Source organism: Kogia breviceps, chromosome 12 (assembly GCF_026419965.1).
Source record: "Kogia breviceps isolate mKogBre1 chromosome 12, mKogBre1 haplotype 1, whole genome shotgun sequence".
In the NCBI taxonomy this organism is placed as follows: Eukaryota; Metazoa; Chordata; class Mammalia; order Artiodactyla; family Physeteridae; genus Kogia; species Kogia breviceps.
Window position 1 is genome coordinate 37,946,899 of NC_081321.1, and position 24,004 is coordinate 37,970,902.

The following is a 24,004-nucleotide window of genomic DNA, read 5'->3' on the forward strand; positions in this document are numbered from 1 at the left end:
GGGCCCAGGAGGTGACGTGACTTACCTGAGCTCCCAGCTGGGACCTGAACCCGGGTAGGTCTGATTCAGGACTCTTCAGGAGAGCCTTAGCGAGCCGGGTCTGCAGGCATCCATGTCCCCCACGCCCTAACGGGCCCTCTGTCTATGGACTCAGCCCAGAGCTGCCTCCTCTTCACTACCCAGAGGTGGGGCAGGCGGGGGCAGCCAGGGTGTGTTCAGAATGGATTTTTCCTGCAAGGCAGCGGCCACAGAAGGCCAAGGAGCTGGAGCGGGGGCTGCCCCCCGGCCCGACCTGTCCCTTCTCTTCCACAGTGAATCAGGCACAGGCTGTGCTGTGTAGCTGTAGGCCCGCTGCCCACCCCTCAATCCCTGGGGGCCCTTTCACATGAACCTTTAAAGCAAATAAAACATTTATTGTTCAGATTTTTTTTCCATTTTTTTTTCTTTTTTACAAAAACATGCATACATACACAGGGTATGGTGGTACTCAGGAAGACACACTCATGTGCACATACATACAAACCCTCCTCTTACTCTCTGTCTGTCTGTCTGTCTCTCTCTCTCTCTCTCTCTCTCACACACACACACACACACACACACACACACACACACAAATACTTTCCTTCTTGGCCCCAGGCCTGGGCCCCAGAAGCCTCCCCTCCCCCATGTCTTCCATTCACTCTCCCACCCCCTTTCCCCTCAGCCAAGCTAGTCCTATGTAGGGCAGGAGTCAGCTGGGGTGGGGGAGACCCCAGAAAGAGAAGGCTCATGGAGGGGGGTGGTGACTACTGAGGGGTCCCTGGGGGTCATGCTGTGCTTCTGAGGGGAGATGAAGGGTTTGGCACCATTGGATCAGGAAGCAAAGAACTCCAGGAGCACCTGTCTGCTCCACCAGAGCCCTGAGATGGTTGGCGCAGGTGGCCCCTGGCAGGGGCAGGGAGCAGATGGGAGGCCTGCCGATGACTCTCAGAGCGAGCTCTGTCTCACTGCCCAGTGGTGGGGAGGAAGCTTCCAGAGTCATCTGAGGAAGCAGGAGAGGAGGGACTCCCCCTGCACTCAGGGATATGGGACCCCTTTGCTCCTCCTACCCAGCCACCCTCCCTCCCCCAGAGCCTAGGAAGGGCCACTCTGGCGGAGGCCAAGTTCACATTTGTGTGTGGAGCCTGGGGCTGTGTGCAAAGTCGGGGGTCTACAGAACCAGGAATAGTGGTTGTGAGCGGGCCCGGCTGTGCCAGTCCCCCTCTGTGCAGGCCTGAGGATCGGGGGCCCAGCTAGGGGCCCAGACCCCAGAGGGGTAGACTGTGCTTCGGGGAGAGCCCTACTGGGGCCCGGCTGGCTACGCAGCCGGCCGGCCTCCTGTCAGGGTCTTCTTTGGTCCCTATGCTAGACCCAGGGGCCTTCCCAGGCTCCTTGGGGTGACTGTCAAGAGGCTGTTCTCTGGCCCCGACTACCTGCCCGAAGGATCTCTGAAGACCCCGGGAATGGGTACTGTTGCCAGAGGTTGGAAGAGAACCAGGTCCGAAGGGCAGGGCGGGGCGGGGCGCGGCGGGGGGCAGATCCGTCCTGTAGCCTAAAGATTCATGGGTTCTTCCTCCTCCACCAGCTGCTCTGAGGTCCTGGGGGAGGGAAAGGGGAGGGGGCTGCTGAAGAGCCAGGGGCTGCAGGAAAGGCCTGAGCCCAGCTTCCCAGGAAGCCCGAGAAGGCCGCGGTAGCTGGGCTGGGGCCTGGGCTCCGCAGGTTGGGAGGGTCCGGGGGGGTGGAGGGGCTGTGAGCCAGGGGTCTGGCATTACCGCTCTTCAGTCAGGATGCCCACGGAGAGGGATGCCAGTGCAGTTACTGCCTCCACTTCTTCTGCATCGGCCCCTGGCACCCTGGGCACCCAGGAGTCTGGACAGGAGGCCAGGCGCTGCATGCAGCCCCAGTATTCACCTGGGCAAGAAGCCGAGTCAGAAAGGGCTGGGGGCACAAGGCCCTCCACCAGCCCACCACGCATCCTAGACTGAGCCCGAGGCTGCACATCTCAGGCCCAGGGCCCAGGAGTAGCGGACGCGTCCTCGGTGTGGGGTCAGCTCTCACCTGCCTCCACCCTCAATGCAACACCCTCCCTGACTCGGCCCCCAAAGCCCTGACAGGGTGAGCAGTGTGGATTCAGCATGGCAGTGAGGGGCCCTCGCAGGGGTCCAAGCCAGTCCCACACCCCTTTGGCTGGAAGGCCACCGCTAACCCATTCCCATGGGTGTGGGGTTCCTAAGTGCCCCATTAGGGCCTCCCTTCCCTTAGATGGGGTCTGTGTCATGGTGACCTCACGGAGCCCTGAGCCCCGGCCTGCTGGAGCCCAGGGTCCCCCTCACACATAGCCCCTTGGCAACGCTCAGCCCAGCACAGGCATGGGAGGCCAGAAGGACACGGTGCCGGGAGAGGTGACCAACACCGCAGCCACTCTGTCTGGCTGTTGGCAAGCCACTTACCGCCCTGCGCTCCCACCGCCCCATCTAGACCATGGACACGACCGTCCTGCCTACTGTGGCGAGAAATAATGTGCACGGAACACGCCCGGCCCAGAGCCTGGCCCAGTGGGAGGGCTCCATACCGAGTACCCGCAGCAGCTTCACCGTCATGTGCAGCACCCCTCCTGAGCCCGGATGTGGGAAATCTATTTTGTTCATTTTTGTATCCCTGGCATAGATCATGGGTCTTTACATAAAGAGCTCCACAGATGCTGAGCTGAAGCTGAAAATTTAAAGTGCTTTCCAAATGTGGGGTTAATCTAAGACTCAGCCCCCAAAGCAGGCAGAACTCCTAAGACCCTGCGGCCAGGTCTGAGGGTCAGGGTGGGAAGCAGCACTTCCACAAACAAGGCCTGAGTGTTGCTGTGGGCAGGGCCCTGGCCTAGGGCAGCAGCTGGGGATGGGAGGCCAGTCCTGCCTGGTCCCCACTGGGTCCATCTGGAGGGCTCCGAGGATATCCACTCATGGTGGGTGGGGGGGCTGCCTCCCATTATCGTGGGGTACTTCATAGGAAGCCTACTCCAGAGCAGCAGCACCCCTGGCCTGGCTGGTGTTGGAAGACCTGGGGCCCTGGTCACTGGGGACAGCAGAGCCCCAAGTTTCTCCCAAGTCTGGGGTCAGCGGCATCCCCTCTCCACACTCACTGTGCACCCGGATCACAGCTTCCAGAGAGCGGATGGCATTGAGGTTGGGTTTCTGTTTCCAGCCTTCTTCTGAGAGGGGATCCACCTACAGAAGAAAAGAGTACATCAGTCACCCATCTCTCAGGGACCCCCAGGCCCAGCTCTCTCCCACCCCCGGGCCCCTGCTTTCCAAGCACAAATAGGCATGTGCTCCCGGCTCTACCTAGGGCAGGGGACGCTGGCCCTACGCCTGACCTGGGGAAGAGGCATCCACCCCTCTCCCCTCATTCCAGGCCTGGCCACCTCCACCCCGCCCATCTGCACGCCCTCAGGGAGGCTCCCTGTCTACCTGCTCCCTGGGGCACTCCTGGGAGAGCTGGACGCCCTGCCCCACCGATGCAAGGATCGGGGCAGGCACCTCACCTTGTTGCCTAGAAGAGCAGCCACACAGGCCTCAGAGGCGTCACAGATGGCTGTGAGGTCATGGCCACCCTCCAAGGCCAGCACCACCGCACCTCCTGCCAAGCTCATCAACTGCTGCGTCATGTACCCAAAACCTAGACGGTTGCGTGAGGAGGGTTAGGAGGGGCAGCGGTGGAGGAGAGGTGGGCCCTCTCTACCTCTGGTATTTCCCCAAGCGTGATTCCTCCCTTAGAAATGAGTGACTCAGATGCATAAATCTCTACTCTCCCGAGTGCTTTCACATGGAATCCCCTGTAAATCCTATTAGTATGCCTCACGGAAGGCTCAGAGAGGTTAAGGGCAGCTGGTAAGTGGCAGGGCCAGGACCAGGACCCAGGGCATGGACTCCAGCCCATGTCTTTTTCCCTAAGACACACCATATTCCTCTCTGTCCTCCAGGCCCCAAGGCCCAGTGGGCTGAGTGGGCTCCCTCTGTTCTGAGAACACTGCCCCTCCCCACTCCACACCAGGAGAAGCTGCCAGCCCAGCCTGGGAAGGACACAGTTGGGGTGGGAGGAGTCCTGTGACTGAACTTCCGGTCTATGGGACTTAAGCCCCCTGGGTGTGACTTAGGCCTCCCACCACAAACCGACCTGGTCTGTGCTGGGGCCCCGGGGCTGTGCTGCAAACCCCACCCCTCACGCGCATGGCCCTGGGCCAGCCACTGCTACCTCCCCCAGCCACCTGCTCCCTGGGTTGGGCCCTCCTTACATTTGGCGGAAACATGGTAGCCACCCAGTGGGGGTGGGTGACCCTCGGCAGCATCAAACCCAGCCGACACCAGGACCAGGTCCGGGGAGAACTCCCGGGCGATGGGCATCACGACTATCCTGTGTGAGCAGAAGGGGGCTCGCCACGCGGTGCAGGGCTGCCAGGGGCAGAGGCCGAGGGCCCCGCCAGCCCTCTCCCACCAACTCTGCCGGGGGCACCCACTCTCCCAGCAGGATGAGCAGATGCCTCTGACTTCCTTGACCTTGGCTGGCCACCCATGTCCCCGTTATAGCCTAAGGACTCAGCCACCCAGGGCACTTAACTGGCAAGAGGCAGGAAGGAGCCAAGGATGGGGCACCTGAGGGAATGAAAGAGGAGTGGGTGCGTGGGTGTGTTTGTGTGTGAGTGTGTGTGTTGGGGGGGGGGGTGTGCGGTGGGCAGGGCCACAGGAAGGGGCAGGTCACTAAGCCTCAGGGAAACACTGGAAACACTCAGCACTGAGCTGCCACCCACTTAGGACTGAGTTGGCCACACCTCACCACTCGCCACCTGAGAGCTGACCAGGGCGACAGACTCCCTCTGAGGTCCTGGGCCACCAGGTCCATTCTCATCCTCTGCCCCTGCTGGCCCCTCACAGCTGCCTCCCTCCATCCCTCACCCAACTCTGGGGTCTGTTTTGGTGTCCTTCAAGGCCCCAGGCTCTGGGCACACAGATGCCAGGAACCCCAGCCCAGGGCTCCTACAGAATTAGCTCTCATGGAGAACACTCCAGAAAAGTATATGGAGACCTACTTCCAGGGTTCTCTTTTTCCAAATGGAGTATAGGAACCCTCAGAATGAAAGATATAAGGGATTCTGAGCAAAGTCCCTCTTCTAGAATGGCCTTTTTTTTTTTTTTTTTTTTTTTTTTTGCGGTACGCGGGCCTCTCACTGTTGTGGCCTCTCCCGCTGCGGAGCACAGGCTCCGGACGCGCAGGCTCAGCAGCCATGGCTCACGGGCCCAGCCGCTCTGAGGCATGTGGGATCTTCCCGGACCGGGGCACGAACCCGTGTCCCCTGCATCGGCAGGCGGACTCTCAACCACTGCGCCACCAGGGAAGCCCTAGAATGGCCTTTCTTAAGCAACTCCCCCAGTATGGACATCACCTGCTTGCTCCCCCCCTTTCTCCACAAATTAAGTTTTCAGTTCCTGTGCAGAGCTGCTCACTCCACCCTGCCCGTCTCCCCGCACTCAGGTCAACACTGGCTCTTGGTAACGTGTGACATTGCAAACTTTATAATATAAAGCACCCTTTGACCTTTCATTCGGTGTTTCCTGTCTTCCCACAGGGACTGGAGGCCCCTAGAGGCCAGTGTAACAGTGCCGTTCCCTTTGTTTGTCTCAGTCCATAGGCCCACTCTGGGGCTGGCTTATAATGTCTAGTGATTGGATGAGGACAGGCTGACCAGCCACCTGATCAGCACCTGATCCAACCTGGTGCTGTTGGACAAGGGGAGGAGAGGGTGGCCTTGCTGGGCCAGGCCTCCTCTGGGCCCCCAGAGCACTTACCTGAAGGCGGCCAGGTACTCAGGATCCCCCACTGGGGGGTCCAGACCTCCAGCCCAGGCCACATTGACATTGAAGCCCTCACCGCTGCCAGCTCCCACCTGGAAAACAGGAGCCAAGAGAGACGTGAGGAGAGCAGAGTCCCAAGAGAGGGATCCCAGGATGTCAGTGCTGCAAGACCAGCTCATCCAGCCTCTTCACTTCCAGATGGAGAAACTGAGGCTCAGAGCAGCTAAACAGTCTGCCCAGATCACACAGCTAGTTGTGACAGGGGCAGAGTAAGGGCCACAAGGGAGAGTCAGTGGGGGCTGGAAGGTGTGGTTACCTCATCCACAGCCCCACTGCCTGGGAAGAAGTTGCCATCGTCATGGCGATGAAGGGAGATGTAGAGCACGCTGGGGTCCTGGTAGAAGGTCTGCTGTGTGCCGTTGCCATGGTGAACGTCCTGTGCAGGGAGATGGGCAGTGGATTAGGGCAGGTCTGAAAGCAGAGACATGGAGACTGGGGCAGGTTGGAAAGGTTTCAAGGTCAGTGACCATTCTGAGGGTCAGGAGCCTAGACTGGGGGTGAGAACACGGGGGCTCCTAGAGCTAAACTGCTGTGTGACCCACGGGTGCTCTCTGAGCCTCAGTCTCCCCTTGTATGTATAGATGTGCACATCACACGCTAGGTGGGGGTAGCAATAACACGAAATCCTGAAGGGGAGGAGAGAGTACGTGTCAGGGGAGGATTAGTGCCAGGAGAGGGAAGAGTCCAGGGTCACATGTGTCAGGAACTCTTGCTATTGCGTCTTGCCCAAGCTCATGGAGTGATGCAAGTGATGGAAACCATGCTCCTCTGCAGAGGGGCCGGACCATGAGGCCCAGCGCCACCCCTCCAGGGGGAGCCATGGTAACTCACAGGACCACGCGTGGGCGCAAGTGTGGAAAGTTCCTCCACTCTCCTCCGTTCTGTGTAGAAATGTCCCATAAGCAGATGTCAATGCAAAGCAGAGCACGAGGCCGTGCTCCAGAGCTAACAGGCCTCGGTTCAAATCACAGTCTCAGGACTGACGAGGTGTAGAGCTGTGTGCAAGTTACCTAACCTCTCTGTGCTCACTTTCCTCATCTGTAAACCAGGTCAGAGTCAGGATTAAATATATGAGGCGTGAAACCATCAGTGTCTGGATGCGATTAGTGGTATGTTGATGCTATGGGTTATTACTGGTACTGTCACTACCTGCAGGAGAAAGGCAGAAATGATCAGATCTGCAGAAAGAAGCCAACAGAGGCCAAAAGACGGCATTCAAATGGCTCCTCCCCCGTGGGAGCTGAGGCCTTTCCATATACCATCTCCTCTGGGCCTCCCAACAGCCCCGTGATGGGGGCACCATCCTCACCGCATTCTCCCCGCTTTACACAGTGGGGGAACTGAGGCTCGGGGAGGCTAATGCGGAACTAGGCAGGACGTGAAGCCAGGTCTCCTAACGCCAGGCTCAGGGCTCTTTCCACAGGGCTCTCGGACCTGAGGGGGCCAGGACCCGGGACCTACCCAGTCCACGATGAGGATCTTACTGGCCTTGCCCTGTTGTTGCAGCTGCCGGCAGGCGATGGCCACTGAGTTGAAGAAGCAGAAGCCCCTGGAAGGAAAAGAGAGGTCGTGCCAGCCCATTCCTTCCCCGTGCCGCACCCCCTCCACCTGCCTCTGGCCCGGCCCAGCCCCAGAAGGCCCAGAGGAAGGAGGGGGAACATCCCAACAGGAAGGCCTTGAGGGCCTGCCCCCTACCTCAGCCCTCCCAGGCCTCCCCCAGGCCTTACATGGCTGTGGAATGATCTGCATGGTGTCCCGGGGGCCGAACCACAGCAAAACCGTTCTGGAAACAGAAAGAATGCTTGTCAACCAAACAGCCAGACCTCTGACCCATACCTCCATGAACCTGCCCCCACCCACCCCATCCCCAGGCTCCTCCCCCAAGAAGGGACCACAGGGCAACAGCTGCCAGCGTGACTGACCATGACCAGGCTGGGTATCGAGGGCCCTGTGCTGACCCCCAGGCCGTGAACACAGAACCTCCCACCCCGGTGGCTCCCGGCTGTTATCACTTTGTAATAACGACAGCTATTTTTTGTTGGGCAAAATCTATGTGCCCGGCACTGTGCTAAGCACTGGGCGAATGCTGGATTTCATCCTCACAACTCTCTGAGGTAAATGTTATCTAATCTTCATAAGATAAACATTGTTATTATATCTGGTTTACAGACAGTAGAAACCTGGAGCTTAGGCGGGTTTAATGACATGTGCAAAGTTGCCTGGTTGCAGATGGTGAGCCAGGACTTGGACTAGAAGCTCCTAAACAGCAGGGGAGGGGGGCCCGACACAAGCACCCGTAAGGTGCCCAGCCCAGAGCAAATGAGTAAACGAGCGCCAACCCGGTCTGTAAAACCTCAGCATCACAAAGAGGCGCTCTGCCAGTGCACGGGGCTCCCGAGAGGCCCTGCAACTTGCCCACGGCCACACAACGGGTCTGTGTTAACCGATCCTGGATGATCATGACCCTGTCTCTCTCAGAGACCACAGGGCCAGGGGCACAGTGGCTTGCTTCCCCACCAGGTAACAGGAGCCTAGGGTTCAGATCTCATCTTGGTCCCCAGAGCTCTCAATTTCCCTTTTGAAACCCTGTGGTGATATCCAAGAGGAATGTGATGCTGGGTGTCGGTTCTGGCCTTCCCCGCTACCCCATCCTCTGCCTCCTTCCTCCGTGGCTTGCCCACCCTCCACTCGAACCTCCTACCTTTAGCTCACGGGAAGCCACTTTGAAGGCGAGATCAGTGACGCTGCCGGCAGCCCAGCGGGCCGCATTGGAGGAGTGCAGCTCGTTCCAGATGGTGTCGGTATCCACCTGCGGGGGCCAGAGTCAGGGCCCGCATCATCCAAGGCCTCCCACGGCAGCCAGGGCCCGGGGGGCGGTGCCCACCCCACGGCCAGGACCCCAGGGGCAGGGAGCTGGGCAGACGGCGCTGCCGTCCCACTGCCCCGCCGCCCAGAAAAGCAAGGCCTCCCGTGTCCCCCAGTCCCAGCACGACTTCTTCCCAGCTTCAGTCCATATCACCAGCCCGCAACTGGCCAGCACTCTGCCGGCAGCATCGCGCCTGCCCCCCGCTCAGAGGAGGGGGCATGGCGTTACCTGGGCGGGACTTGGGGTTTGGGCCTGGAGGGGGTTTTAAGCCCCAGCTGACTCTGCTCAGGCCCTCGGGACCGTCGGAGCTCGAGGGGCCGTCTGCACCACTGTCTTCCACTCAGGGCCCCTAGCCCAGGCTGGGAGGCCCCCCAAACCCAGTCCCTGGGCCTCAAGGCTAGGGAGGGGCCGGGGGGCGTGATGGGGAGATGGGGAGGGCGAGGCGGACCGAGAGAGGCGAGGAAGGCAGAGAGAGTCGCAAGAGGCTGGAGAAAGAGAGAGAGACAGAGACAGAGAGGGAGCGGAGGGAGGAGAAAACAGAAGCAACAACAGTTGGAAAAATCAGAAAGTGGCAAGAAATGGGAAGTTGTGAACAGGGCGCTGACCGGCTCCCACGCAGCCCCCCAGCGACAGCTCCCATTTCCCTCCAGGGCCGGGCCTCCGTCCCCTGCCTCCACACGCCCGGTTTGGTTTGCGCAGGGACCTTCTGAGGGGACCTTCTGAGGGGAGGAGAGCACTGCCAGGAGGCAGAAGTCCCCAGGCAGGGTGAGAGGGAGCAGGGAAAGCTAGGGCGTGGGAGGGACAGGCCTGGTGGCCAAGGACACCAGAGGCATCCCTGCAGCCCCAGGCCGGGCAGCCCACTCCAGGGACGCAAACAGCCTGGAGGCCAGCGTGCTCACGACGGGGGACGAGCCCCAGCCCCGCGCTCGGCCCTGCTCTTTGGGCCCTCCTCAACATCCACCAAATGCCTTGCAAGTGTGAGGGATGGGACTCCACCCTCAGGAAGACATGCCCGCCACAGGGAGCTTCCAGCCGGCACAGGGGCCCGGCAGAACCACAAGAACAAGCAGGCAGGGGCTGGGCCTGGGAGACCGGAAGGGAGGAGGTCTGAGAGCCCGTGGCCACGCGCGCGCTCGAAACCTCAGCACACTTACCCCAACGCCACCGCAGGGCAGCATCACGAACATCCGCTGTGCCAGGAGCCCTGTGGAGAGAGGCCACGGTGTGCGAGCTGAATCTGCTCGGCCTGCGGCCGGGAGCGGGGAAGCTCCGAGAAGAGGGCCAGGTGGGGTGGGCAGCGAGGAGAGGGACTAGGGGCGCGTGGGGGGGTCCCGGACGCTGGAGGGACAGGCTGGGCGGAGCTAGGACTAGAGCACAGGGGATGCTCAGGCTGGGTGGGCCGGGGGAGGTCTGGGGGCCCCAAGCACCATCCGCCCCTACCTGCCAGCTTCCCATTGTCCAGTTTGAGGCGGCTGAGCGGGTTGGTGCCATAGAGGAGCACGTGCCGCTCCGAGTGCACTGACTGCAGCTCCTCCAGGGAGGCCTTCCGGCCCCGTAGAGACTGAGGAAGGACCCACGGAGCTCCTGAGCCCCTGCTCAGCCCCTTCCCTGCTACTCCCACCGTCCTGCCGCCCCCTCATCTCACTCTGGCTCCAGGGCCTCCCAGCCCCTTCCCTTCCGTGACCCTCCCCTCCTCCGATCCCACAGCCCCTACGCTGCCTCCTTACCTCACACTGGCTCCGGAGCCCCCGCTCCAGCAGCCGGGACCAGATGCTCTGGATGCGGCCTGCGTGCTCCGGGTGCCTGCTGTTGTCTCCGCAGGAGCACTGGTGCTTCAGCATTACTGAGTCATAGACCAGCCCTGCGGGGAGCAGGGGTCAGGGCCAGGGCCCCAGGGAATCCCCACCCCCAGCCCCACCATGGAGCCAGGCCGGGCACAACCTCCACACCCCCACACAGCCCCACGTGCCCCATCCTGCCCCTCAGAGCCCGTACGCACACCCCCAGCTGCTTACCCAGGCAGCCTTGGGCACCTCACCCACACATCACGCAGCCCCAGCTAGCACAATTGCCACCCAGCCACTGCCTTCCCAACTCACTGACCGCCCCCCCCGCCACGTGGCCCAGGAACCATGACCATGACCTCAAGAGCTCAGAGCCTAACAAAGGGAGGCCTGATGTCAGGGGCTCGCACTGGATGTCATGACCCAAATAGGTGCCCCCAAACTGGGAGCTGGGAAGTTCACAGTGGGCCATGTGACAGGACAGATGCAGTTTTGGGGAAGTGACTGTTTCATCCTGACCAGCGGGACTCCCAGAGGAGGGGCCTGCATGCTGCCAGTGGGAGGGTCACTTTCAGAAGATCTCAGGACACCAGGATCTTCAGAATGCTCACAGTATTTGACCCGGGGATGCCACTCCTTGAGAGTGACCCTCGGGAAACAATCCCAGGGATAAGGGGAGATTTATAGAAATTTACAAGGAAATTCAAATGAGGAAAAATGAGTAACCACCTAACTGCTCAACCAATAGGAACTCTTTAAACAAAAATACTGTGATGACATACTACAAGTTCTCATTTTTTAAGTTTAATTATATCACTAAGTGTTCATAATGTGCAAACTGAATAAAGCAGGGTACAAAATGTAGCCACAAAATGTACTGTATGTGGGATTTATAGATGTGGTTAAAACAAGGACTGGCCTGAAATATGGCAGCATTTACAAGGGGTTGCCTCTGGGTGGTGGGATACTGGCTGGTGATTTTTGTTCCATTCTTAGGCTTTTCTGTATTTTTCAAAATTTCCAAAATGCTCTTGAGTTATTTTCACAAGCAGAGCAACAATAATAAATATCATTTTTGAAGGCCCGGACTAGTTGTCAGGAGACCTGAATTCTTAGCTTGGCCTGACTGCCAGCTTGGGGTCCCCTTCGATTTCCCGAGCCTGGGTCTCCTCAGCTGTAAAATGAGAACAACCAGTTGCTCCACGGGACACTGGGGGGACCTCATAAGACAAAGAAAGTGCTCTGTGGCCTCGAAAAATGTCCTGAGTGAACCATGACACAGACATGGTCCTCTGCCCCGAGCCCCCGTGCGCCCCCAGGCCCTTCCTCCTGCCCTCCAATCCGGGTCTTACCTGTGGTGAAGGGCAGGGTCCGGGCAGGGGTCTCTGAGCTGGGCAGGACACGGGCCTGGCTGGTGGGCTCTGGGGTTGGCAGTGAGGCAGGCGCGGCTGGGGACGACTGAGCCCTGGACAGAGGCCGGTGACCGCCCTGGGCCAGGGGAGGCAGCACGGAGTCCCCAGTGGCTCCCCGGGGGAGCCGTCCGGCCAGTCGCTGCTGCTCCCAGAGGTACACCTGAGGGACACAGGGGTCTCAGTCTCCAGGTTCTCAGGAGCCTGCTCCGTCCACCTCTGCCCACGGCCTTGGAAACCTCCAGGCAGGCCCCTTTTCTGCGGAAGCCTCTGGCCCTGCCTCCCAGCTGGGCTCTGGCCTTCGAGTCGCTGAGCTCCCTGCCCCCACCCCCACCCCCAAAAGGTCTGCACCCCAGACTGACCACCCTATTCCACCAGAGCTCCCTGGGCCCTCGAGACTCCAAGGCGAGAACCTGGATGAGGGGCCTCAGTCTGGCTCTGACCAGGATCTCCTCGTCTCCAAGGACTGCCAACCACCCAAGGACACAGGGACTTGCGTGAGCCTGCACGTGTGGCCTGCTACCACGTGTTACGGGCTGAGTTGTGTCCCCTCCCACCTCATATTTATGATGGAAATCCTAACCCCCAGTCCCTCAGAGTGTGACCGGATTTGGAGACAGGGTCTTTACAGAGGTACTCAAGTTAAAAATGAGATCATCAGGGTCAGCTCCAACATGACTCTGGTCCTTATGAAAAGGGGAAATTGGGACACAGACGTGGACAGGAAGGAAGACGATGTGCAGACCCGGGGAGAAGGTGGCCGTCTACAAGCCAAGGAGAGAGGCCTGGGACGGCTCCTTCCCTCACAGCCCTCAGAGGGAACAACCCTGCCTACACCTTGATTTCAGACCTCCAGCCTCCAGAACTGTGGGAAACAAGCTCTGTTGTTTAAGCCACCCAGTTTGCAGCACTTGTTACAACAGCTCCAGCAAACCAACACCCCATGGCTTGACTTGCACAGTTGAAGGGCTGAGCCCGTCTCTGCCCCACCTCCTGCCCTAGCACCTTCCTGGAAACAGTACAAGCGGTCACAGGGGAGAAGTCCTAGGGCAGGAATGTGTGGGGTTCTGTGAGAGGCCAGTCTCGCTGCTGGACGACGGACATGGCTTCACCCTGAGATGGGAAGGCTGCTGGAGGGTGCGGCACGTGTATGTGTGCATGTGTCTGTCTGTCTGTCTGTAACTTGCTATGGATTTGGCAGAGGAACTGTGGGTCCCAGAGCTGTCCCGTGCGCTGATATCCTATCTCCCTCCCTTCCGTCTTTACCAGGCCCCAGAGTCTCCTGACTACACCACCTTCCCTTCCAAGGGGCACCCGGGCACTACCATACCTGCTGGTGCTGCTGGAGAGGAATAGGGCCTCGGGCCTCATGCTGCCCATGGCTGGACTCCCTGTGCTCCAGGCCGTCATCCCCCAGCGGCCCCACTCCCCCGCCGTCTGTCTCGAGGTCCTCAGCCGAGGGTATCTGCTGCAGTCGGGGCTTCTCACTCGGCTTGGCTGGCCTCTGGGGAAGGGAGATGCTAGCTGAGAGACATGCTGGGCCCCCAGGAGCCACACGTCCTCCCTCTGACCCTCCAGATCTCTAAGTCTCCCTTCTTTCAGCCCCCAGGGTCCCAGGGTCCCCCAGCAACCCCTCACCACCTCCCCTACCCAGTTCCACTCACCTTGATGAGCTGGACATGAGGTTTGAGCCGCTCCAGGCGGGGCTGCAGGGGGCCCAGCAGTGGGGGGGCAGTGGCGCTTGGGGGCAGGGGCTCTGAGCGGGTCCGGCTCAGCGGCCGGTGGAGGCCTGACCCGGAGGGCCGCTCGGCGGTCAGTAAGGACTGGGCAAAGTGGAAGGGCAGGGGCCCAAGCCCGGGCACTGGAAAGAACGGGGTCGGGGGCATAAGGAGGGAACCCCAGGGAGGAGCAGAAGGAAGCAAGGGCGGGGCGGGGCGGGGCGGGGCGGGGGGAGGGGCGAGCCAGGGGCTCAGCAGCGGGGAGCCTGCCCACACTCGGCCCTCAGCAGGGTGCAGGGATCCAGCCCCTCTCCTGTAGAAGCTGGGACTCACCAGTCAGCAGGGGGGCGTGAGAGACCGAAGGATCCAGGAGGAGAATGGGCTGCAGGCGAGAGGGCAGGGGGCCTCCAGCCTCGGGCTCCAGGCCATGGGGCAGGAAGAGGGGAGCATGGGGGCTCGCCAGGACTGGTCCCCGAGGACCCAGAGTCGGATGGGCCCTGCGGTCACCATCAGCCTGGAGGAGAGGTGGGGAGCATCACAAGGGAGAAGATCCCAGCAGGGAGACGGTGAAGGCCATCAGGTGGGGTGTAGGAGAAAGGAGAGAGAGATCTCGGGCGCTTGGGGTGGGGGAGGGCGCCTCAGCCACTCACCCTGGCAGGGGCGGGCAGCCCCAGTGTGATTGTGGGCAGCAAGGCGAACGGGGCCAGAGAAGTCTCCTGCAGCCGCAGCCGCTGGCCCAAGAGCGCCTGCCATGGGAGCAGGGCAGGGGTCACTGGTCCCAGACCTCCACCCCTGGGCACGCCTTCCCCAGAACCCCCAGGAGGCTCCGGTGGGGGCTGCCCAGACCCTGCGGCCCCAGCTCGGTCGGGCCACCTGCTGAGAGGAGCCTCAGAACTGCCCCAGAGAGCCCAGCCTGGCAAGGCCTTACCTCGGAGCCCAGGACCGGGTTGGGGCCGTGCTCGCTGTCATTGGGGGAGCTGCACCCTGACGCCGGCGTGCTGCTACTACTGGGGGAGGAGTCTGAGGGTTGGGGAGAGGGGGACGCGCAGTCAGGGGCCAGGAGTGGGGGCCAGGAGTAGGGGCCAGGAGGCCAGGAGGCGGGGCCAGGAACAAACCCCTTCCCCAGTGGGCGGGCTCTGCTTCCTGCTTTCTTCCCAGCAGGGCGGGCAGAAGGGAGGCCGCCACCAGTCTCCAGTGTCTTTGGACACTTATTGGTTTAGCGTGCCCCTTCTTCTGGTCAGGCGGCAGCTTAGCCAACAGAGCAAGGGGGTGGGGGGTTCAGCCCCACCTCGCCCCCAGCAGAGTGTGTAGGACACCCCCCGACAGACACCCATGGCAGCCCTGAGGCGGGCATCCCTTGTCTGGGTGGGGCCTAACCCAAAGGGACCGGGCCAGCCACCTGCCCACCGCGCCAGGCCTCACCGCCGAGGGTCTCTGCCGGCCGCCGCCGGAGGCTGGGCGGGGCGCTCTCCTTCCGCAGCAGCGGGTTCTTCCTCCGCTCCAGGGACTTTTTGGGCTTGTAGCGCAGCTTCAGGTTGGGCTCAGAGACTGTGGGAACACCGGCGTTACAAGGCCCACACACCCCCGCCCCACCCCGGTCTCTGGCCTACACCCTCCCTCCCAGTCCTCTCTGAGAGAGGCCAGAGAAGGCAGTGCCAGAGAGAAAGCCACCAGGTGCAGACTGTCCCCCGCCCAGCCAGGACCCCTCCCTGACCCTCATCCAAGGTCCTTCCCCCTTTCCCCTGGAGGGTCCCTGCCGGCCTGTCCCACGCACCTGTCTTACGCAGAGGGAAGTGTTCTGGGGGGTCGCTGGGCAGGCTGGGAACAGGAGGCAGGAAGCTGCTGAGCATGGAACGGGCAGTTCCTTCCGTCTCCAAGGGCTCGAGAGTTCTGTGGAGTGAGTGCCAAGGTTGCTTCAGAGGGGCAGGCATGCCCAGAGGCCTGGCAGCCATCTCATTCCACCCTTTGGGACTTGCTAAGGAAGGCAGCAGCCCGCAGGGTCAGGAAGTGCCTCGCCGGCAGGTATAGCAGCCATCTCCAGGTGGCAGCATTGGGCCACCCATCCTACCAGCAGCCCACTGGTGATACCGCCCTCGGACCTAGGCACAGGAGCCAGGGTCCCGGGGCTTGAGTGAGGGCCAGACACAATGGGAGGATCCTGTTCTAGGAATCAGGATATTTTTGTGCTTAGAGGAAGATATAAAGAGAAAAGAAAGCTAGCGTCGTGTGTGTGTGTGTGTGTGTGTGTGTGTGTGTGTGTGTGTGTGTGTGTTTGTGTGTGTGTGAGAGAGAGAGTGTGTGTGCGACAGGCGGGGGAGGAGAGATAATTAAAGGACAAGAGAGCAGGTATCAGTTGGGAGAGGGGTTCGGGGGAGGCCTTATGATTAGAAGTGAGGGGTGAGGATCAGGTGATGAGCAGCTGGGAGGAAGAGGGGGCGAGTGTATTTGTGCTCTCAGGTTGACATCCAGGGAGGAGGGGCGCGTCAGGGACACGAGGGGGCAGGTGGGAGAGGGAGTTACCTGTAGGGAACGCTGGGGCTATTGGGATGGACCGTCCTCTCTAAGGCTGCCTGCTGTTTCTTCAGAATCACCTCTGCCAGCTTCTGCTTGACCACACTGCTGGCTACGGCACCTGTAGGGGCAGAAATCATCTGGGTTGGGGGTGGGTGGACTGGTGGCCTCCCTGGAACATTCTCTGCCCATTGCCCTGACCACGCCCCCGGGGTGAGGCATCCCAGGGACCCCTCCAGCAAGAGCCAAGCCTGAGGCCCCACCTCTTCTGTGAAGCCTACGGGTCCCCCTTCACCCACACCTACATTCACCGGCAGTGCCCAGCAAGCAGAGGGGCACCCAGGCTGGCATCCCCCCCTCCCATGCCCACAAAGGAGGCCATGGACACCAGCTGGGGAGGCCTCCACGCTTACTTCGCTTGCTCTTGTCCTTATTGAGAAGCTGCCGCAGCTCTTGCTCCTGCTGCCCCACCTGCAACTCGGGCAACGGCGTGTCCATTGAGAGCTGTGGGGAGGGCCGGCCGCCCAGGGAGGGGCGAGGAGTTGGAGATGGAGGCGAGGGTCTGGGGAGGCTGAAGGGAGGGAGGGGTGCCGGGTCTGAGCTCCAGGCTGCTGCGTGCGTGGGGAGCTCTATCTTTACCCTCATGGTCTCCGCCGAGCGCTGGGTCTGCAGGCCAGCCAGGAAGAGGTGGTGGTGCAGGCGCTGGGGGTGCTGCAGGGCCAGCAGCGTGGGCTCCGGTGGGGGCTCCACCGGGGGCCGCTGGCCCACCCGCAGGTCCATGGGCTGGGGCTGAGGGCCTGGCGTGTCTGCGCAGGGCCTGGGGCAGCCTGAGCACACAGAGAGGGCAGGGTCGGCCGGAAAGCTCTGCAGGTGCACAGTTACCTAATCAGCCTCCTTCAGATTCACTTGACGATGGTAAAACACCCTCCAGGCCTCTTCCTCACTGCACCCTCACCACAGTCCTGCATGGTAGTTATTTTCAAGCCTGTTTCACCCATGAGAAAGGAGGTCATATAAACTACGCAGTTCGTCTATCGCTGGTGCTGTTTGGATTGAGCTTTCTGACTCCAAGCATAGAGTCTTCCACGAAATACGTTGCCTTTCCAGGCCAGGATTGGGGGCCGTAGGGATTTAGAGATGGGCTGAGGGCCCTTTAGTGATGCATTCTGGGCCCTGACCTCTCCTTCCCTTCTTCCCACCCTGGAAGGAGGATTGGGCCCAGCTGCCCTCCGATGAGCTGTGCTCAGACACAGCGATCGGACAGGCAGTCCCCTTTGTTCAGCCTCCAACCCCAAAGGGCGTCCCAAGCCCTCTCAGTTGCCATCCTCCCTACTCTATCCCAGGCCATAGGATAAAGGAGAGGTGCCTCAAACCCACAGCCAGCCCTGGCCCTGCACCCTGGGCCTGCACAGCCCACATGCCCGTGGAGCCTGCGCCCAGGTACCCTCACGCCAGCTCTGGGCCTGGCGTGGCGAGGACAGCAGCCTCAGCTGCCTCTTCTCGAGTGTCCCCTGCACCCACGCCAAGAGCACCCTGCCAAGGCTGTGGATGCAGGGGCTATTTATAACTAGCTGCCAGACCAGGTCCTATGCCAGCACCGCCTGCTGGGCCAGGCTGGGCTCAGCAGCCAGAGACATTCTGAGGTGCTCAGAGGTGGACAGTTATCCTGGAGAAGGGAAAGCAGGTGGGGCTGGGGGCAGGTGCCCTCAGACAGGGCACACAAGCGGGGAAACCTTTCCGGAGAGGCCTCCTTCAGCTCATCCAACGCTGGGCCTCCCCGATGGGGGCAGCCACAGGCCATCCTCTGGGCCTGAGCTGAGGAGGACTGAGGACTGTGGCAAAGACCAGCTGGGGAGTCAGGCAATGCGGCATCTGGGCCCAACCCAACCATTATCTTAACATCCATAGCACACGTGCACACTCGCTGAGAACACTTTCACCTCATCACCCCTGTAGGCCCTGGGAGGTAGTTATTACTATTCCCACATGAGGAAGCTGAGGCTCAGGTGAAGGGACCTGGCCAAGGCCACCCAGCTCGGGGCACAGTGAGCTCGGGTTCCGCCCTGCGGAGGCCAGCACTCCGGCTCCATCTTCCCATTGACTTCCAGGAAGTCACCTCCCCCGCCCCACCCCCAGAGGGGTCTCTCACTGGGCAAAGGCAGAGGGGCTTGCAGTAGGTGGTCACTAAGCAGCATCTGTTCTCACGTTCTCTGACCGTGACATGGAGACAAGAGAGGAGCAGAGAAGGGAGATGCCCTCACGACTCTCTGGATGTCAAGAGACCAGAGTGGGTGTCTGGGCACCCGATATGGCCAAGAGCAGGCAATGCACTGCTTTGATGTTCCCACCTCTTGTTCACGTGTCCACCCAGGGACCCCAAATTCTCGTTCTGGTTCCGTCTGGGCCTCTGATGCCATTGCACTCCCACCCCAGGAAAGGTCAGTCTTCCCACGTCAGGTGTCCTGGCTTTCTGGGGTGACTCCCCTGGTGATGCAAGAGGGCCCTCAGGGCACCCAGGGCAGGCCACCCAGACTTCAGCCACACAGACTGGGAGAGGCCCCGTCCCTCTCTCCCAGCACTGCCTTGGCCCCCAGAGCAGGCTGCTGGAAACATGGGAGGGGCTCTGCCTGCAGCCCTGGCAATGCCTCTCAGGGTGACTCAGCATTTGGGGGTCTCCAAAGTCTGATGCTAAGCCGGCTTCTCTCAGCTTTGCCTCCCACATCTGAACACGGACCCTCCGCCTCAGCCGTCAGCTCCCGTCCCGTCACAGGCCAGGTACCTTCTGTCCGCTGAGCTTTAGCTCACAACATCCCCCTGCTGGTGCAGTCCTCCTCCCTCGATTCTACTTTTCCAGATCCCACCCTGACTTCCAAGCTCAGCTGGAGTCTTCCCTCTTTCCTGGACCCAGCCCAGTGCCCTGCTGGGTCAAGCCCTCTTCTGGATTTCCATCACGCTGGCTGTTCCGTGCCCTGAAAGCGCCGCCCAGGCAGGTACCAAATCTGAATTAAGCTCCAAGGGCAGGGACTTGGTTTTGCCTATTGCCCACTACCCCATCACCTAGAACAGTACCTAGCAAGCGACAGGCACCCAATAAATACTGTTTGATTCGATGAATAAACCTCTATATCCTCGGTGCCCTGGAACAGAGGTGGGGTTCATAAATGTTTCTTCTTATTTTTCCAATTTCCGTCTTCAAATTTTTAGAAAATTACACAACTAGGAGAACTAAATAACAGTAGGTGGTGAACTTACTGTTTCTTGAATGGATGGGCATACTCCTTAATCAGCTGCCCCCTCCTTTGGAACTGGTCACATATCGCATTTGACTATTATTTCTCTTTTTACTTGTATATCTTGTCTCCCCACCTGCCTGTAAGCTTTTTTTTTTTTTTCTTTTTTTTTGCGGTACGCGGGCCTCTCACTGCTGTGGCCTCTCCCGTTGCGCAGCACAGGCTCCGGACGCGCAGGCTCAGCGGCCACGGCTCACGGGCCCAGCCGCTCCGCGGCATGTGGGATCTTCCCAGACCGGGGCACGAACCCGCGTCCCCTGCATCGGCAGGCAGACTCTCAACCACTGCGCCACCAGGGAAACCCTGCCTGTAAGCTTTTGATGGCTAGGACCGAATCAAAGAGGATAGCGGCCTTCCTTTCTCCCTGCCGTAGTTTGGGTGTCAGGTGTGCACCTTGCACCCAACAGGCCCTCGTCCGGTCCAGCCCCTGCCCCCGCCACATGGGCACGTCCTAAACCCTCCTAGCCCAGCAAGGCCTAACAGCAGCGGGGGCAAGGAATGGTGAGAGACCCACGGAGAGAGGTCCTCTCCCTCCCACCCGAGCAGCACGAGGCATCTTCCCACCCCGCAGGGCTGGTGTGAGGACTGCAGAGCCTACAAATGAGAACGCGCCGCCTTGCCCAGAGCCCCTGAGGCAGGGGTCTGAGCATAAATATTAGCTTCCTACTTGCCTTCCTGTTTCACTGCACCAGCATGGACAAGAAGAGCATCCTGCCTTTCCTTTTCCTGTTGTGCTTCCCAGCTCTGGGGCCAGCCTGGATCCAGAGGTGCCTCTCTTATCCCTCCTCTTACCCCTTCCCCACAAAACCCCAACTTCGCCCCCTCCCCCAGAACCCCAACCTCCCAACTCTCTGGCCAATCAGCCAGCCACCGTTCTGAATGCCCCGTGAGCTCCTCGCCCCCCTTCTGTCCTTTCCGGTGCATCTTCCCCTCCCCACCACACTCTCCCTCAGGCCCACTCTTACCTGTGCCAGGGGGACTGGGGCAGTGGGCACCCGGGCTCACCTGGGTCCCATCTGTAGAGAGAAGAGAGATGGAGTGAAGCAGCTGCCGGGAGGGGCAGGGGAGGAGGAGGAGAGAGGGCCAAGCCAGGCAGGCTGCCTGCTGGTCCAGGAGGCCCCACTCCAGCACGAGGGCACCTCCACCAGAAGCTAACGGAAAAGACCAGACCCCACCCCATTCCTTTCCTCGAACTCCCGTGCCGCCTGAGAGCGATCCCCAGCTCCATCTTCCTCATCTGATCTTTCAAGCGGCTCAGGTATCTTGCTCCGCTGGAGCTCAGTCCACAGCAAGAAACTCAGGAGGCCCTGGTTTACGCAACGGTGCCCTCAGCCCTCCCTGATGTGCTCAGATACAATCTTCCTTGGGCAGCCAAACCAGGCTCCCCTAGCCCGAAGGGGGAGAAGAGGGCTGGGAGGTGAGGTGGGAGAGCACGGCTGCTCAGACTGCACTGAGGGAGACGGGGAGAAAGGGAGAGCAGGCCTGGAAGGGGAGCTGGGGCCCCCTCTGAGGCTTCCACAGTGCGGGAGGGACCGGGTCGTGGCCTGGAGGTCAAGTCAGATCTGGTGGGAGCTGTGAAGTGGTGGGTCTGGAATGCATGGTTCGAGGGCCCCATGGTAGGAGCCCCTTTCCTCCTCCTGCCCCATCCTGGGTCCTGCAGCCTCTGTGCCCCCCGAGAAGAGAACCACTCAGCCTTTTTCGTGGATAACCTGAAAAAGAAGGTCTTTCCTTCTGGAAATGGTCAACTCTCCAGGCTCCTAGGCTCAGCCCAGGGCCCCCCATCCCGTTCAGAACCCATGGAACCCCACAGTAGGGCCGGTGCTGTCAGCAGCCGAGAGGCCCGGGGATCCCAGGGGCTGGCTGGGGTGGGGAAAGACAGAGCTGAGTCCTGAGGCCACCTTTCCCCTCCTGCTCTCCCAGCTCAGGGCCAAGGGGATGGAGCCTGGAGCCTGGAGGCCTCCTGGAGGGGGATGTGGCAGAAGCCCTCCTCAGGTGGAAGGGGTATCTTCTGAAGGACAACTGGCAGGTGCTGCACTACTGCCTAAGGGGCAGCCCCAGTCCTCTTCCAGAAGCTGGAAAAGGAGAAGTCCCTGCAGGCAGGAGCCTCTGGGGGAGGCGGCAACTCTGGGCACAGAGAGACTCCCACCAACTGCCCTCAGACTCTAGTGGCCTGCGCTTCGGACGACGACATTTGGTAGGGAAATGCCTCTCCACCTGTTCAAATGCTGCCCGTTCTTTGAAGTCCAGCGCAAGGCCATCTCCTCATGAAGCTCACCCTGACCCCCCCCCCTTACCGCCCACAGCTCCCACTCTGTGCCCACTACCTCGACACTCCATTAAGCAGGGTCTCTGCGGTGTCAGTGCTAAGCTATGCCCATCTGCTCCTAACACCTTGCTGGGCACCTGGCACGCTCTGTTAGGAACCGGGGACTTGAACACAATGACGCTCCCCTGGCCCCCTGCCTAGCACACGGCATGCGTATTTCTCAGGGTTTGTGAGCCTCAAGGAACAGGAGTATGGGAGGCAGCCTCCCCTCCCCAGGATATGGTAGTCCCCTACCCTGGACTCTCTTAGGACCTCCCCTTTCTTCTGCGGGACCTGGTCCTCCAAGGGAGGTTTCTGAACTGGACTCCCGGCTGCAGTCCCGGAGACCGTGTCTGGCCCGGAGTCCTTGGCCTCCAGTCTCTACCTCCTGGGAATTCTCCCTTAGCTCCCTTGGTCCCTGCCTGAGGGCTGGCCGGCAGCACTCACGCGTGGGAGGACAGCCAGCTTCTCTGTGCCCAGCTCCCCTGGTAACCATGGATTCCGGACACCGTGCACCCTCTGGATAGGACAAAAGCTAATGGCCCTGAACTCTGTAGTGTTTGTTACGGGGCCCAGAAGGGATGTTCTGTGATGATGATCTATGATGATATAAACTCTGTTCAGAAAAGCTCTCTCTGTGTGTGTGTGTACTGCCGACAGGGGCAGCTTCTAAAAGCAATGCCTCGAAAAAGTTCTGCTTCTCCTCCAACCCCCTAGGTTTGTACTGAGAGAGAGTCTTTGGATTCAGAAGAGCCCACAGCAACAGAGATAAGATCTGGGGGACAGCTCTCCTGTGTACCAGAGAGAGGAAAGTATCTAAAGGCACCCAGTCAGTGGCTGAACTGAAACCAGAAAGCTGCATCCCAGGCTTGGGGATGCATCTGGGACCCCTCTTCTCATCAGCCCCTCTCAGAGCGCTGTTGCCACTAATTTGGGGTCAGACTGAAATAAAATCAGGAGTGAATGGACCCGAGGGACAGAAAACACTGCATAGGGCTGGACCCTTCTCCACACAGCTCCGGACCTGGGTGGAGAGCTCTCATTTCTGGAATCCTGGCCACCCCCCTATTTCTACCTTCTTCGGAAGCAACTCTAGTCAGGCTGAAGAGGCAGTTTACCTCATGCTGAGGTTCCTATCAAGTCACCTTCCCCAGCCAGACACCTGATCTTACCCAGAAATCCCACCCTAATGGGCCCACCCTGGCCCTCAGCAACCCCCAGGGCAGACACAAATGCCACTCTTCTGTCCCCTAAGCACAAGCTGGCCCCCCACTCCTCCCTTGTTGCCCCAGGCCCTCACCTGCCCAGCAGATGCGACTGGAAACCGGAGCCTGGCCTGACCACCTGCTCTCCCGGTGCTGCCAGCCCTGCATCAGGGGAGGGCTTCCCCAGGAGCAACGCCACCCACAAGCCCCCTCCTAACGCCTCCGATGTCTTTGTCGAGGCTGTGTCCCCCTCCCTGGTCTCCCGAGGAGCTGAAAAGGGAGAAGCAGGCAGACCCAGGCCCTGCAGGCAGAGGAAAACAGGCAGGAGCGAGAGGCCAAGCCCTGGGTCCAGGGCGGACTCCATCCAACCCCCCGCCCTCCTCAGCTCGGGTCTGCTTCCCCTGACATGGGCGGACAAAGTTTGACTTCGCGGGGGCCTGGCAAAGAAGACAAAGCTGGGGGTGAAATGGCTTCAGGAAGGTCCAAGAATAAATAAACAGAAGAGAGAACATCATGGTTGCCTGACTCTCTGACACAGAGCGAGGACTGAGGACTGTGCAGTGTACATTAGGAGCTGATGGGGCTTTAGAGATTGTGCAGGCCAACGCTCTCGCTTCCCAGAGAGGGAAAGAAACAGGGCAAGGGGCTATGTCATGGTCACCCAGCAGGTCAGTGGTGCAGCCAGGCCAGACCAGATCAGTGCAGGGGGAAACCCAAGAAATTGATCCCCAAAACAGGTACTAAGTACCTCTATGTGGGGTCACTGGTCCAGGTCTTGAAGGGATGGAAAAGTGAATAAAACCTGGTTCTCACTTCAAGGAGTTTAAGGTAGAGCCCACAGTTGTTGTTGTTTTTTAAATTGAAAAGTATACTATTTGCAGACACTAAAGTAATTCAAAGAGCCCCTGAAAGTATGAAACCAGAAGTTGCTCACTCATCCAACTCCCTAGAACTTCCCCAGACTCAACCCCTTTTAAAAGTTTCTTCTGTTCCCCTTC

General features: G+C 60.2%; 2 protein-coding genes across 11 annotated transcripts in view; one reads left to right on the forward strand and one right to left on the reverse strand.

Moving 5' to 3' along the window:
* Positions 1-24,004, forward strand: part of PFKM (phosphofructokinase, muscle) — a 478,771-nt gene that overhangs the window by 126,639 nt on the left and 328,128 nt on the right. The gene's annotated exons all lie outside the window — the stretch shown is intronic.
* HDAC7 (histone deacetylase 7) overlaps positions 393-24,004 on the reverse strand; it is a 35,775-nt gene continuing 12,163 nt past the window's right edge. The window contains exons 2-26 of one of the 10 annotated variants that reach the window (XR_010835801.1): positions 20,462-20,512; positions 16,620-17,033; positions 16,216-16,327; positions 15,470-15,585; positions 15,118-15,243; positions 14,624-14,715; positions 14,346-14,441; positions 14,029-14,209; positions 13,642-13,838; positions 13,308-13,481; positions 11,921-12,140; positions 10,512-10,645; positions 10,225-10,345; positions 9,939-9,988; positions 9,013-9,269; positions 8,620-8,727; positions 7,646-7,701; positions 7,380-7,467; positions 6,175-6,294; positions 5,853-5,950; positions 4,304-4,422; positions 3,554-3,687; positions 3,152-3,236; positions 1,791-1,929; positions 393-1,616 (exon numbers count right to left, since the gene is read on the reverse strand). Coding sequence is in view for 9 of the 10 variants with exons in the window: in XM_059082738.2 (XP_058938721.1) it covers positions 1,571-1,616; positions 1,791-1,929; positions 3,152-3,236; positions 3,554-3,687; positions 4,304-4,422; positions 5,853-5,950; positions 6,175-6,294; positions 7,380-7,467; positions 7,646-7,701; positions 8,620-8,727; positions 9,939-9,988; positions 10,225-10,345; positions 10,512-10,645; positions 11,921-12,140; positions 13,308-13,481; positions 13,642-13,838; positions 14,029-14,209; positions 14,346-14,441; positions 14,624-14,715; positions 15,118-15,243; positions 15,470-15,585; positions 16,216-16,327; positions 16,620-17,033; positions 20,462-20,512 (3,077 nt within the window). In the remaining variant the exon portion in view is untranslated. Of the gene's footprint in view, positions 1,617-1,790; positions 1,930-3,151; positions 3,237-3,553; positions 3,688-4,303; positions 4,423-5,852; positions 5,951-6,174; positions 6,295-7,379; positions 7,468-7,645; positions 7,702-8,619; positions 8,728-9,012; positions 9,270-9,938; positions 9,989-10,224; positions 10,346-10,511; positions 10,646-11,920; positions 12,141-13,307; positions 13,482-13,641; positions 13,839-14,028; positions 14,210-14,345; positions 14,442-14,623; positions 14,716-15,117; positions 15,244-15,469; positions 15,586-16,215; positions 16,328-16,619; positions 17,034-17,088; positions 17,192-20,461; positions 20,513-24,004 lie in introns of all 10 variants that reach the window. The other 9 variants (XM_059082742.2, XM_059082743.2, XM_067009171.1 and 6 more) reach the window with 9 other exon arrangements.